This window comes from Alosa pseudoharengus, unplaced genomic scaffold, assembly GCF_046254945.1.
Source record: "Alosa pseudoharengus isolate Yale_2024_CS ecotype anadromous, Long Island Sound unplaced genomic scaffold, YU_APseudo_1.1 YU_APseudo_1.1_scf_22, whole genome shotgun sequence".
Lineage (NCBI taxonomy): Eukaryota > Metazoa > Chordata > Actinopteri > Clupeiformes > Clupeidae > Alosa > Alosa pseudoharengus.
In genome coordinates this window covers 5,305,536-5,320,535 of record NW_027468680.1, presented here as the reverse complement: position 1 = coordinate 5,320,535, position 15,000 = coordinate 5,305,536, and the positions used below count along the sequence as shown (strand labels likewise).

Here is a 15,000-nt window from a genome sequence, read left to right as displayed (position 1 = left end):
TGGCACACTCTAATTAAAGCCTAATTGTTTTTAAAAATCCACCGGAATGTGCAAACTAGCTCGGTATACACAAACTTTAGGAATATTTGGACACACTTGGGCTATATCAACACGCCAGCGCTGCGTTACCAACCTCAAATTAGAGCCCTAAATGTTTAACACACTCAACTACAATTAGAGGGAATGCAACAACAAATGCTATACAGGGCAAAAGCATGTTGGGATGAAGGCCGATTTCCCCTCAAAAATCCACAACCATGTGATTGAAGATAACTGCAGCTAAACAGTGTTTAAATGCAATTTTCTTGTGCAAGGAATTAGTGAGAAATAATACATAAACTAGTTAACATAAATATAAATAAACAAACAAAAATCCCTTAGCCAAAAGTGCATTTGCTGTGTAATGCTTAGTGTGTTAAAACAGATACTATGAATGATAAAATGATTCACTTCATGATGTTCAAAACCAAATGTTTAAGGCTCCTGAAAGCAGGTGAGAGACCCTTCAATATTGACCCCTTTGAAAGTAGTGTATTAAGATTCTGTGGTTCAGTTTTAATTGCAATGGCTGTTTTTTAACACTCAGTCAACGTAATGCACCTCACCACAAAATGAGCGTAATCATGAGCATTAACATCAAGTACAGGTGTCTCTGCTGTAGGACAGAACAAATCCCCCTTGTCTCATGACGTGGCCATTTTGCTTTTAATGTGGAAGCACTCCCTCCATTTCAATTAAACTCCCTGTCAGTCTGTCCTGATCTTAAATTGAATTCACGCCACTGTCCTTTTAATTAGCGTCTTAATCATATTCCCCAATCAGACTGGCCTCATTCAGGAAGAGAGCATCTGGGCCCTGACCTCCGCGAGGCTGCTTAATGGTTTTCCTCACGCTCAGCTCCTACAGCTGGTAGAAGCAGTACTCAGCCCGGTGCCATTAGCATAAAACAAGAACAAAATGAGATAGTGTGTGTGTACTGTGTGTGTGTGTGTGTGTGTGTGTGTGTGTGTGTGTGTGTGAGTGTGGAGGGGGTGGTCGGCGTAATTATACAGGTCAGCTAATGTTTTATTTATGCATGAGCATTGCTGCAATCATTGCTTTTCAGGACTCTCTTGCACACACATACGCACTTGCTGCTTTTTTGGCTTTCAGGATGGTGCAGGTGATAATTTGAGCTGTAAATGTGAATAGAAGTGAACCATTTTATACCAAGACATTATCGGACAGAACCATTTTGGCACCCAGTCGGGGACCGGAACAGCGCCCGGTTGAGACCTGTTTTGGTCCCTGGACTGTTTCATGTCTGGGTGTTGATTGTTTGTTTGGGGTACGATAAAAAAAATCGCTGACATTGCACAAGACATTACACAGAGCAACTTTCAGCCGAACTCAGAATGGAACTGATCCTTCTACCTTGTAGGTCTGCTTTGGTGAAACCAACTTTGTTAGCAAAAGAACAGAAAAGCGAAAACAATACAAACGGTTAGTAAGGTGGTCAATGATTCAGGTTAATAAAGCGACTGCTTTACTAACTGACATGCGCTACCATTCTTAGGAAGGGCTTGAGCTTTAGAAAAACCTCTACATGAATAGAAAATGAATTACACCAATGACTTTAAACTACATGGAGTGGAGATGAGAGATTATACTCTCAGCAGATAGTGGAAATTCAATGCCAGCCTTACTGATCTGGAGAGAGTATAATCAAACCACCTCTCTTTATGATGGTAAAATAAACTCAGTATTAACATAAAATCTACAAAATTGCATGATTAAATGATTCTAAGGTATTTTCATGAGCACTATTTGAAATATTCTCTGCATAGAATATTGCTAATCTACAGTATGTTGGAGTAAAGAATGTGTATATGTGTATGTAAATGTGTGTCCTATAGCAGCAGCAAACTACACAATATCATAAGAGTGACAAGGATTGAAAGAAGAAAATGTTAAACATGTCATTGACTTTCATAGATCACACAGAGAACTTTAATGTGAATAGTGTTATTGCTGTTGTTAATGTCATTTGATTCAATCATATGATGATGTTAAAATGACTAGGACTGTGATAGTCAGTACACGAGTCTGTGTTAGTGTGAGACAAAAATGAGACACTGAACAAAGCACATACTTGCTATTTAAGACTGGGAGCTCGACAGAGTTTAAAATGTGCACCTGCTACACTGCTGTCACTTAGATAACAATTGAAACGCCTTGACTGAAAATGACCCTTCTCAATTCAATCAAAAGATGCTAGAGAATTGTTAAATGAATTTGCTTTCTATTCAATCCTTTGCAGAGTTTAGTACATGTGTTTGTGTGTGTGTCTGTGTGTGTGAGTGAGTGCACTCCCCCCCCCCCAGCAGGTCACTGATTACGCCTTCCTAAGTAGTGGAGCATCATTGCCATCTAGCTTCCGCAGAATCCCATTACACCGTTCTGTGCATGCGGTTGACCACACCGGTCGAATCCCACGGGGAGTCAGAACCAAACCATGTGCACAGATGCATGTCCTTGTCATGCATTAATATTATATATATATATATAAATATATGTTTATTCCTTTCATTATGGCTTTATGTCTTTCATAACACATGTATAAGCCTACTCACGTTCACTGGTGGACGCTGTGAGGAAGAGATGGGGGGGGAAAGAGAGACACGTCTGGAAGACAGGTCGAGACAGGAGGCCAAAGCAAAAGAAAAAAAAAAAAAAAGCTCTCTGGACCCCAATTCAAATGCCAGGCAACCAACGTGAAAAGTCAGTCAATGGGCAAACGTTTTGTGCATGGACAAAGACCATCATGAACTAAGGCCATCATGTGGCGTGTGAGATCTTTGAGCTCATTGTTTGTGCTTAGGGTCATGCTCCTGGTATTAAATTAGCAGATATATTTTGTGTAGTTATTCAATTAGCTTTAGTTACCACTTTAGACTTTGCCTGTCATTTCAATTAGTGCCCTCTGTGTTGCATGCATGGCAGTAGAGTTCATATCTATTTCCAGCAGCGAGGGACAGGACTGGTTTAAGTCACTGAGATCATAAAGTGCAAAGAAACTGCAGCAGCAGTCGTTCGATTTAAAATGTCCAACATGCACAAGCCAAAGATGGCAAACTCTTTGGAGATTACCTGTTGATTATTTATGTTTAACTTTTCCAGAATAATTAAGTTACTACTATTATTTAGTAAATCAGGTTTAGGAAATAAATATCAGAGATCACTACTGTGCTTTATATATTGTGTTATGGTCTTGGTTTAAGTCTAACTACATCTTCTCTTCTCTTTGTTGCTGTCTCTGGTAATGTTGACTGTATCTATGTGATGTCTGTTAGAGTACCTAACCTGGCTTATTCAAAGCTCTCCTTGACATTGCTCATAATATATGAAGTGTAAAATATATGAATTACAACCCAGACAAATGAACCTCAATATCTGCAACAACCACTTTACTCTGACTGCTGACTGTGAGACTATCTTACAGTATATGGTACTGTACATACTTTCTACACAACTAACATACTTTAACATAGTATGAGCTTTGGACTGAAACAAAAAGACATTAACACATGAATATAGACAGACACGAACACACACACACACACACACACACACACACACACACACACACACACACACACACACACACACACACACACACATCTCCATACACAGCTATATAATATGCATAAAGCACTGAGACTGTATCAAACTATGCAGACATGGTGATGATGATGGTGACACAACAAACGACCAAACAGACATTATTTACAGACTTTTATTCTGAAAAATAACACATGAATATTTATCAATGAATATGTCACATTCCATGGGCCATGTGTTTTAATTCCACCTCCCATATGACCACATAGATAAGCAGGAATGAGGAAAGTGGACTGAGATGAATTGTTTTTTTGTTTTTTTTTATTATGAGATGAGGTAAAAGATCATGTACAGCATCACATACTAATGATTGGGTATGTCTGTAACAGAATCATACAAAATAATAATAATAATAATCATACAGAGCAACAACAAAACAATGCAAAAGAATGCAAAAGTTAAACAATGACACGCATGCTAAGCTAAAAAAAAAAAGATACAAGAACAAAATAAAGTACAGAAAATGGTTGCACATAAATCAGTAAACATAAACATAAACAAAAACAAAGCAGATAACATGCACATATTCACTGTATGGCAAAAGATGAAGTCCATGCCCTTTTCACAAAATAATATTTGATATTTCTTATTTAAGTTTCTTACCTAAGCTGCAGCTAAGTTGTAGTATAATTGGGTATATGAATAGCTGCATGTTTATAAGAGTATGGTACATATTGTAAAGGGCTGCTGTGCAAATATCCTGAAACATTTGGCAAATTATTTGCTCTGAATTGACAACATAATTGGTCTACAATATACTTTTCGAGATATTTTTCAGGACATCGCAGCAATTACTGATTAGATATCAGGGCCTATGACATGAGTGAGTAATAGAATTCCTAAATTGACCTATAAACAACTAACATTTGTCTTTTAACTTTTAACTGTCAGACAAAATGTATATGTTATGGTCAAATGACTAGTCTTCTAACTCTAGAAGACACAGAGTACAGTAAGGCCCTATGAATTGACTTCCATTATGAAAATAGAATTCCCTTTCATAAATACTGACATACTCAGTAGAGAAGGGCAATAGATTATTTACAATCTGGATGGAAAATGGGCCTTGGTAAGACCCTATGGGCATTATAATAGCATATATCTATGGATATATCTATATCCCTTCTAAATGTTAAAAGGTGAAAGGGAGAACACTAAGTGAAGAACAGTGGTTACTTCAAGTTAGCGTTGGAAATAATGTGACTCTGACTACCCACTTCTAATACTATAGTTTGTATTTGTTGCTGTTGCTCCATAATTACTCATACAACACATACAAACAGTCATGTTACACCTAATTCATTAAATCTCCCTACATTACTACACTGGAAAGGTGCTAGAAAAACAAAATACATTTGTGCATGGAGGTTGGCTTATGACATCATCACTGTGCGACCAATGTGGCCTATAAGATGATGAGTCAGCCTGGACAGGGGCTATGGGGAGCCTATGAGATGGCGGAGTGGGTGAGGGAGGCGGCAAGCAGAGTTAGTAAGACAGACGGATGGGGTGGTGTGAGCGGGATGGAGCTGCTGTTGGTGCTACTGTTGGAGTTCATGAGGAAGAAAGGACTCCCTGAGCTAGTGTTAGAGGAGGGGGTACCTTCGCATCCACGCTCGATCTGCCCGCTGCGGAACAGTGCGTCGTTAATCAGGTCCGGGAGCCGCCCGTTCAGGTCCACTGACGCCAGACAGCCTTTGAAGCCGTCCCGAGAGGCCACCAGCTTGGGAAGGCTGTTGTACATGCCGGGCCCCAGTCCAGCGATAAAGAGGTCACCTACATGAGAGAGGCCAAACAGGAGGAGGATACTTTGAGACGAGTCAGACATGAAATGATGCGGGGTCATCGCGGACACTTGTACGGGATTGATGGGTGTGTGTGTGTGTGTGTGTGTTGAATCAGCACATTTTAATTGGACGCCCACCTTTCAGGTCCAGGTTTTTGGCACCGTTGACTGCTTGACTCACGGCCTTGGCGTCGACCTTCAGAGTGTGGACGTTGTTGTTGTCACGGGTGATGACCACATTGTGCCACTGGTTGTCGTGGACCCTGTCACTGTTGCCCTTGATGACATTGGGGCCATTACCAAGGTCAAAGACATAATGGATGTACCTATGGAGCAGAAATATAGAAAGACAAAGCAACAACAAAACTCATTTAGTTTAGCTCACGGATGATGTAGCTAGCCTGAAGGCTACCATCCCATCTAGCAAAGCAATCAACCAATAAACAATAAACAAATCAAATTTTGTTTAAGTAAACTTAAGAAAACATACAAAAAGGGATTAGTGACCTGTCTAGCATAAATAAAAAAACATTCTCTGGAACCTATGCCTCTCCTCAACCTGACGGTACAGATGAAACTGCTGTCCCAGAGACTCCTGTCTAGCTTACCCCTTCACCAGCTCAACTGCTATGAAATCGTTGCCATCTCCACTGTTGAAGAGGATGAAGCCGTCGGGGGAGGTGGTCTTGAACTGGAAGAAGAGGTGCATGGAGGCGTAGGCCTGCAGGGTGGGCAGGCTCAGATAGCTGGTCTTGGTCTTAAAGGTCACGGGGTCAGCGATGATGGAGCGCATGCCGAAGCGGGCGTTGAGCTCGCAGAAGTCGATGTCGCCGTTCTTGCACAGGTCGATGTAGAGCATGCCGTTGAACTTAAGGCTCTGCAGGTGCCCTATGAAGCTGGACGGGATCATGGAGACGAAGCGCCGCTCCGTCATCACGCCCGTCTCGATGTTGTGGAACTCCAGCCGTGTGTGGTCGCCTGCCATCTGACCTGTAAGCCCAGGGACAGGGTAAACAAACAAACAAACAAACAAACAACAGCTAAAAAACAATAGCCACTGTTATGGCACTTGGGCAGTAGACAGCATCTATAATAATCAACACAGTCATTTGTTACTGTTCCAAAGCTTAAAGGCATACTTTTCACATTGACCTCTGTTTCTCGAGGTCACAGATTTCTGTCGGTACAAAAAAAACCAAAACAAAAAAACTAGGGCTGTCAATCGATTAAAAAAATTAATCTAATTAATTACATACTCTGTGATTAATTAATCTAAATTAATCGCATATATATTTTTTGCTGTGAAAGTATTTTAAATATTTAAATTCTAATGCATCATTGAATAATCAGCATTAGTGACATTAAAGTTCAAAAACTCTTTTATTATTATTTTCACTGTTCAAATAATTGCCATAATAATCTATGATATGACCTAATATGCTAAGGAAATAAATTCAAAAGTGCTTCGGGAAGAAGTTTTTTTTTCACATACAAGGCATTTCATTGCAGAGGACTTTATTTCACTTTATTTTTTATCAACACAATCAGGCCGTTTTTTAAAAGTAAATGTTCCAATCAATGATCCAGGCAGCACGTTTTCTTCTCTCTCCTTCATATTACAGTCTAAATTTTACTGACTAGAACGGCTCGGGGTCAAAGGTCATATGGAATCGATTAATTTGCACTAATTTTTTTAATCAGTTAATTTTTCTCAAATTAATTAATCGAAATTAATCAGTTATTTTGACAGCCCTAAAAAAACGCTACCTAGCTTGAGTTGCTGCAGCTAACAGCTAGAGCCAGGCAGGCAGCTATAGTACTACACTCTGGGGACATGATTTTTAAAAAAAATTTGTTCATACTGACAGTACTCAGTGACTTTGGGAAACAGAGATGTATGTAAAAAATTGCCAGAGATCTCTTTGAGGCACCAAGGTAACGGTAGAGGCAACTCTTTATTTGAATAGTCCACCTTTACAGATGACTTGTTGTTATTGATGCTTTGATTGATGCAGTCTTCCTAACTGCTCACTGAACATCACCCTAACCAAACCCGACCTCTAACCTTAACCTTAATCATTATCTTGTCATACACCCTAACCAAACCCGGCCTCTAACCCTAACCTTAATCATTATCCTGTCGTACACCGTTTCAACTGATGGCTTGTATATAATCTGAGAAGACACAGAGATATGACTAGGCTTCACTCTGTCTTTCTACTGTTGCTGAATCAAAGTTTTAACTCAATAACAAAAAAAGAAAAGTCTGCACTGCCTGAACACACTGAAGAAGGCACAACCGCAAAACACATCTGTACAACAATAAAAATGTTAATTTGCACAAAGTGCAATTCTGTTCTTTCTTTAATTCTGTTATTGTGTGTAATCTGAGGTAGTCTGTGGTTAGTCTATAGGGGAGCATTCAAATAAAGTGTGTGCCTTGTTGAAATAGTGAGCTGGCTCATCAGTGAACTCAGTGATCTCTGTCAGCATCTGGTGACATGCTCCATGGTTCTCTGACCTAGACCCAGAAATGTAGGCCACGTTAGCATCATGTTAATATGATCTGTTATACCCAATCCTACTTACTTAACTAAGTGAAAATGTGAAATGTCAAAGCCAGATTGTATAACTCTTATGTTAGCTAGATATAAATAACCTAGGCCACTCCGTAGTGATGTGACTGACTTGATACAGCTTCATTCCATATCAGAGGCTAAGAGTTCCAATTAATTGCTATCTGGGATTTCTCCAAAAAAGCAACATTATGTCAACAGCTAGCAGTTTTTTTTTTTTTTAACAAATTCTCTCCTGACGCTTATGTAATGCATTTGCCTCTGGGGCCATAAACTGGGTAAATTGTACATGACCTCATATTCTTTTCCATTAAAGCTTTTCATTGCTAGTAGGGGTGTATCATCAACAGTTTTATTAGGTTATGCACGCAGAAAAACCCAAAATGTGATTTAAAGCACAAATATTCAAGCACATTCCTTGTCTGATTATATACGGAAATAACAATATGATCAGGACACTCATCTTGTAGACATTTCATAACAAGTACAATCTATATATTTATAAGACATAAAGTATATGAAGATGTCAGATAACTTTTGCAATAAAAGCTCACAATGTTTTTATTTTTGTATTTCAATCTCAGATCACCCTTTTCAATGCGGACAAGCATTTTTTTCAAAACCAAGAGCAAGTACCTTCAGCTACGTCATCGTCAACCCAGAGCTTGTAGTTTTTACCCCTTCGGATCACACGCACGGTATGCCACTCATTGTCATTGAGCTTTTGCCCAGCATACAGGGTCTCGGGTCCTTTGCCTGAGGATGACGGGTCAGCAAAAAGTTAATGCAGGTCTGCTTCAAGCCAATCAAACCTTTGCTTTCCTCTGTGCCATCAAACAATCCACAGGAAATGACATACGAGCTTGGCCGAATAGTTCTGACAAAATTATGTACAAAATGAGGTGCTCTCTCTGAGCATTTTGTTTTAAGTTTATTTTGTGTTAAGAAAGCAAAGATTTGATTCAGTAGATCTCAATAAGCATTCATTACAACTAAAACAATTATTCTTCCTTCTATGAGAAGCATAGTGTCTGTCATTGCTGCAGTATATCCCGACTGTCTACACAAACAAACCTTTTACTCATAATAAGGTCTTGTTATACCATTCAATGTTCAACTAAATGAAGTTAATGGAAATAAATGTTATAGATTTTTTTTAAATATAAAATGGACATGAATCTCCATTATTAACAAGCTAAATTTCACTCATTAGTCATATTTGAATTCAGACGTTAGATACAGTATATTAAAATGACTTATTGTACAGAGAAAATCCTGTGCTGAACAGCATTAGGGTAGATTGTGTATTATATAGTATATTATATATTATATGACAGGGGGTGTTATGGAGGCTGGGGAAACACAGGATATCCCTTTTTGTTTGGTCAGTAATTCATCAGAAGAGTGTTGGAAACAGCAGGCATCAGAGGGCCCTACCAGCCAGTATCCCCACGCCCCCTGTTCTAACGCCGTAATTTCCAAACTATTAGCCGCGGTTTATACATTGATTTCGCAAAATTTCTTCAGCTATGAGGTTAATACACGGGGGCAGTTCATATGGTATTAATATATTTTTTTTTCACATTAAACACTGTCCTGCAGCTTATACACAATGTGGCTAATACACAGGAAATTACTGTAACTCCCTTTGCTCCTTCAGAATGGGCGATCCCTGCTGAAGACCAACATTCCCAGATTCCGCTCGTCCCAAAGAGCATTACTCTCAAGGACGAACACATTATTATCAGCAGGGCGGTGCGGTTGGATCAAATACCTCACACGCAGCAGTGATAATATGGCTATTGGTGTCTATTAGGGATGCCGTTACATGGTGACCTTGCAGTGGAAATGATTTAAAACCGCCCATGAATGAATGCATTGGTCAGATTTCATCAGTGGGCCATTGGGCAGGTGTAAACCCAACACCCAATGGCTGCAGTACCAACAGAGCAAGAACAGCTGCTGGGAAAACCCTCTGGAAACCATTTAACAAAGAATTTGATACACTGAATGGAATTTGGATTTGCTTTTTTTGCAGTCACAGTTCTGGGCAAACGCTAGTTCTCCTTTTGCTTACAAGTTAGGAAATATGATAGATCTGTCTTGCATATTTGTACCCTAGTGAATAGAGAAATGTGAGGTACATGACGTGTGTTTATCTCACCTTAACATGATCAAACACTATCAAAAACAGCATAAAGATGGTAAACTAGCTACAAGTAGTTACCTCTACTTTAAACTGACATAATCAGTACTCACAGTGTTATCTGTCTCAACAAACTAACAATTAGACATTGTTTAAATGTATATGTGCTTAATGAGTTTAACCTTTATAGTTTACAGTACTTTACTTTATAAAATAATTAGGAGAAGTTAGTGCAGTACTGACATCAATACAAAAATACAAGTGTTAGAATTCTTACCTTTCAGAGAGAAAAAACAACACAGGGGTTAGTCTAGCATTCGAATATACACAAACAGTTACAAATTTTATGTCTCGTATTATATATTTTATTCACATTTCACCGATGTCATTCAAGCGACATTTAGATGAATGGTCATTGAAGGTATGCAAGACCTATTCATGAGTAAAAGTAGCTGTGATTAATCATGAGTTCAATTTAAATGCAAATAAATAAGACCTTTTAAAATCTTTTTTTTTTTTTGACAGGTCAAGAAATTACTTATATAGTTGTCAGACAATTATCTTTCTCTATAAAGGGATTTGTTGTCAAACAGAGACCAGCCATTTGATGTGGACCAAACAGGTAAATTATTTCCAGGCTGGTGCATCAAAATATGAGATACATAATACTACATTATAAACCTTAAAAGGGTACCTTTATGTTGTACTACTGAATACATGTCTCTAAACTTCTGCTAATTATGTGTAATTAATCTTACATTGCATGATTACATATTCTTTTACGAACAAAGTCTACTTCATACTGTACCTTTCCTTGATTACTACATGAAGCATGGCAAACAAATCTCTGAGGAGGAAATACTTTGTTGTTCAAACGTCATTACAGGACGAAGCTGTCTTATATGGAATATTACAGTGTCGCCAAATACATTTTAATTAGATGAATGTATAATGGTGACTTCATAATCTTATTCAGGTTATTTACTAGCTGATAGTGGTGAAATATATGATCTATATCTGTAATATATATTAAGTAATATCTATATATCTATATGTCTATCTATATATACAGTATATAAGGGCCATTGTCCCTGGAGCAACTCAGAGTTAAGTGCCTTGCTCAAGGGCACAACGGTGGAAGCCGGGTATTGAACCCACATCTTAACAGGATACTTGCAAGCTAGCCCACCTTCTTAGCCAGTACGCCACCAGCGCAGAACATATGGCTTATCATTTTCAGTTTTGAGAGTTTCTCTCTGAATAAACTAAAGTGAATTCTAAGAATGCCCCATGTCTGAGCTCCCGCGGGCTCCTAGCTTGGATGTGGGCACAGCTGGCATTGGTGATCCAGGGCAGTGGCACTGCCAGACAGAAACTGGGATGAAAATACATAAAACAGGCAAGTGAGCTGGTCCAAAAGAATCGAGCTGCAGTCTGAATCCTGATCCAGCTTCATTTTAATGTATGGGCTCAGGTACAACCAGACCCTTCTATAGCATTTACCTGACAATCTGTCCCTAAGCTTTATTCCACAAACATCGTAATTCTACTTTGACTGATTGAGTATTTAAGAAAGTATCTATAGTCTTTATGCACAGTATGAATATACAGGCCATTTTGGATGATGGCAGGAAACCTTAATTTGCCTGATTTGCCCACAGTTGTCAATGAAAGCATAATCTCAGAATCTAATCACCTGTTGTCACACATGTACAGTTTCACATGTGAGGACTTGCAGTTGAGATTTGCCAGAAATAGGTCCATAGGAAGGTTTTACTTCAAGGTCCAAGTTTTTTTTTTTTTTTATCTGTGACACGCTATCAAACAGTGCCCTCTTGTGGTAGAGTCAGAGACGGCATTGTCCGTGCTTAAGAGTACCGTCAAGGTATCTGAATAACGCACATTTGCTGAAATTGTTGCTGAGCAAATGGCATCACTAAAAATAGAGACAATCTTTCACACACCCTCCCTCTCTCTCTCTTTCTTTCTCTCTCTATCTCTTAGAATACATTAGCAGATAAAGTTTTGACTAATGCATGAAATAAACCAATAAACCAAAAACACATTTACTAGAATAAATGCATCATGTGGTATTAGTGTGAACATTTCTCAATCTCTAGGCAAGTCTCCATGCTTTTGACACAAAGTGCATCAGATCTCCTACGCGGCAGCCAGGAAGTTGTGTAAGGGGTTTGTGGATGGATTCATCATAATATCAGGCTACCAGATTATCCTTTCTATTTTAAACCTGAGATGAAAGATAACTGTAAGGGTATCCCAAGGATAACGTGGGTTCAAACAACACTGTTTTGGTAACCCTACAGATACACGTTTCACTACAGTTTTATTATTATATTAAGTAGCCTATGATTTAATGTCTGTAGGACATGGTGTAGGGGCAAAACAGTGTCTGCACCTATCGAATAGTAAATGTATTAAATGTGGACATACCTATTCGCCTTTTGAACTTGAATATGCTTCCAGCCCCCTCCTCCTCCATCTCCTGGCACTAACCCCCCCCCCCCCCCTTACACTCCTGTCTGTCCTGTTCTTTCTTTTGTCCTGTCTTATATGTTGTGTTTTCTATTATATGTCACTATGCCTGCATAGGGAAAATTGCCCCTCGGGGATAAATAACGTTTTTTTTAATTGAATTAAATTGAATTGAATACCTGTACGTGTAACTCATTGGAATGTAGGCTATAGACACATTTAATAGAGGTCAATGGACATTGATCCTGTCTGAGGATAACTCAACACTGAAAATGATAAGCTTTTAGTAACTATCTATCCAAAATTAAATTGTAACAAAACGCATAGTAAACTACAAATAAAAGCCAATTATTTGTTTCGCATTCTTAAAGGAACTGCGTTTAAGCAAGAGGAGTACAATGGATACACTATTTGTCTGGAGGAATAAGTTCCTTGGTTTGTTCCTAAGCTTGTTTATCAAAATTCAATTGTAAAAGTTGTATTGCATCTATCTGTCTACAACAGCTTTGAAATATATGCATGATTGCACATTGAGTATGATGTGGCTGTTAAAGAGGTAGAGAAAAAGATTATCAAGTCACCACTATTCATCATTTGGAGCTGCTTATCTGCCTGTAATCTTCTGACCCTTACATGAAACCTGGGAGTGGACACTGGTGCTCAATGGGAGCAGGGGAAAAATAGCAGGCTTTCAAAGGTTCACATTCACATCAGCAGGGCAACAATAGTCAAGAGCAAAATGAAACTTGAGTGGCAACTTACTGGAGTTACAGTTTATCCTGATACAGTCTAGATGGGGGAGAATAAATGACAGATGAAATTGCATCCTTCAAGGTTACAGCTGCAGACATCCAAGAACAATCAATCCACCCTTCCGGGGACGTCCACATGCAGAATGGCGGCCATTTTATTCAGGGTTTTACTTAAGGGCATTAGTACTCAGAGAGACCTATGTGGTCCTCACTACACAGACTGTGTATAACTTCTATTTATTTACAATTCTTTACAATTATAGCCTATAAGGTATATCACATATATGATTCAAAGCTGGATTTCATATTTACATGCAGCAAATGTGACTAAGCTAGACTGCATCTGGTAATTCTACTTCTTTTACTGCTTGTAGTTTTCCCCCCCAATATGGAGACAAATAGAGTATATTCATGGCAACTAAATTTTCACTGATGCTATATGCTTATTGGCATATCTATGTAATACAGTATATTTTTTTACTAAAATGGCCGCTTATATTTTTCCAACTACATGGATCCTCCAACCCAGAGTTCATTGTTATCCAGGCTATGTGTTAATTTATTGGGTTTTCAAGAAGCGTTTCAAAGACTCAAGCCCCCGCGCCTTTCACCAGCTTGTTGGCTAAACAGGCTATTAAACCATATGTCTGATATTTAGCAAGAAGGTGGTGCTGGCCTCTCATCCAGGAGTTCAAGGTCCTTGAAAACAGAATATTTTCATGTACCTATGATTTAGAAGAGCAAACATTCCTGCTCAGGTATTTTATTTTGCACATTTTATTGAGAGTGATATTGTTTGTTAAATCCATAGATAGAAATGGATAGCACGTCACAATTTGGATGCTGTTTGTTCTGTGCTGTGATTAGCACGGTCATCTGGGTTGGTTTCCAGGTGGCTGGGTGGGTCATGTGTCGTCAACCGCAACAGAAAAGTGGGAGCAAACAGCCTCGATCCAACAGGCACTAGCACCGTGCAGTGGCTACTAGACTTCCCTACGGCAACACTAGGGGGCGTCTGACGTACCAAAAGAAATTTCTTATAAAATTGGTACAACATAGAGACAAGATCTAAGAAGCCGTTTTTTTTTTCAGTTGTTTTCATAAAAGATAAACACAAAAGTATGGACAAAGAACTAAGAACTTGGACCTAAAATCATCAAAGCATTTGGGATTGAGATTTATATGTTGCCATGTGACAGGCACTAGTCATATACTGCTGTGGGGATGAAGCTGAGATAAGTTTAGTGTCCGTGAAAAATCATAACTATTGATAACTCTGTGTCTTTCTCGATGTAACTATTCACAACAGGGCAACAAGAAGGCCAATTGTGCTTAACACAAACAAGTGTGAGCTTACTTACACTCACACAAGCAAAAAAGACGGATAAAATATTTACATAAACATGAATTTCTACTGCCTGGGTGGTTTCATATCATATCTACGATTAAAGAACTAGAATTGGGAAACAATTGTGTGTCTGTATCTATGACTCTAAAACACACAGTCAGATGTGTGTGTCTCTCTCTCTATGTGTGTGTGTGTGTGTTCAGTGTGTGACAAAGACGGGGTAGGGGAGGGAAGGTGGT

The 15,000-nt window shown here is 38.8% G+C and overlaps 1 protein-coding gene across 14 annotated transcripts in view; it reads right to left on the bottom strand.

The window, feature by feature from the left end:
• Positions 1 to 15,000, bottom strand: part of LOC143139664 (neurexin-3a) — a 236,513-nt gene that overhangs the window by 176,104 nt on the left and 45,409 nt on the right. For 6 of the 14 annotated variants that reach the window (XM_076300316.1, XM_076300315.1, XM_076300317.1 and 3 more), the window contains exons 5-9: positions 13,424 to 13,450; positions 8,659 to 8,778; positions 6,055 to 6,436; positions 5,585 to 5,772; positions 5,263 to 5,436 (exon numbers count right to left, since the gene is read on the bottom strand). In XM_076300316.1, the coding sequence (XP_076156431.1) occupies positions 5,263 to 5,436; positions 5,585 to 5,772; positions 6,055 to 6,436; positions 8,659 to 8,778; positions 13,424 to 13,450 (891 nt within the window). Of the gene's footprint in view, positions 1 to 1,413; positions 1,441 to 2,175; positions 2,179 to 5,262; positions 5,437 to 5,584; positions 5,773 to 6,054; positions 6,445 to 8,658; positions 8,779 to 13,423; positions 13,451 to 15,000 lie in introns of all 14 variants that reach the window. The other 8 variants (XM_076300325.1, XM_076300318.1, XM_076300328.1 and 5 more) reach the window with 5 other exon arrangements.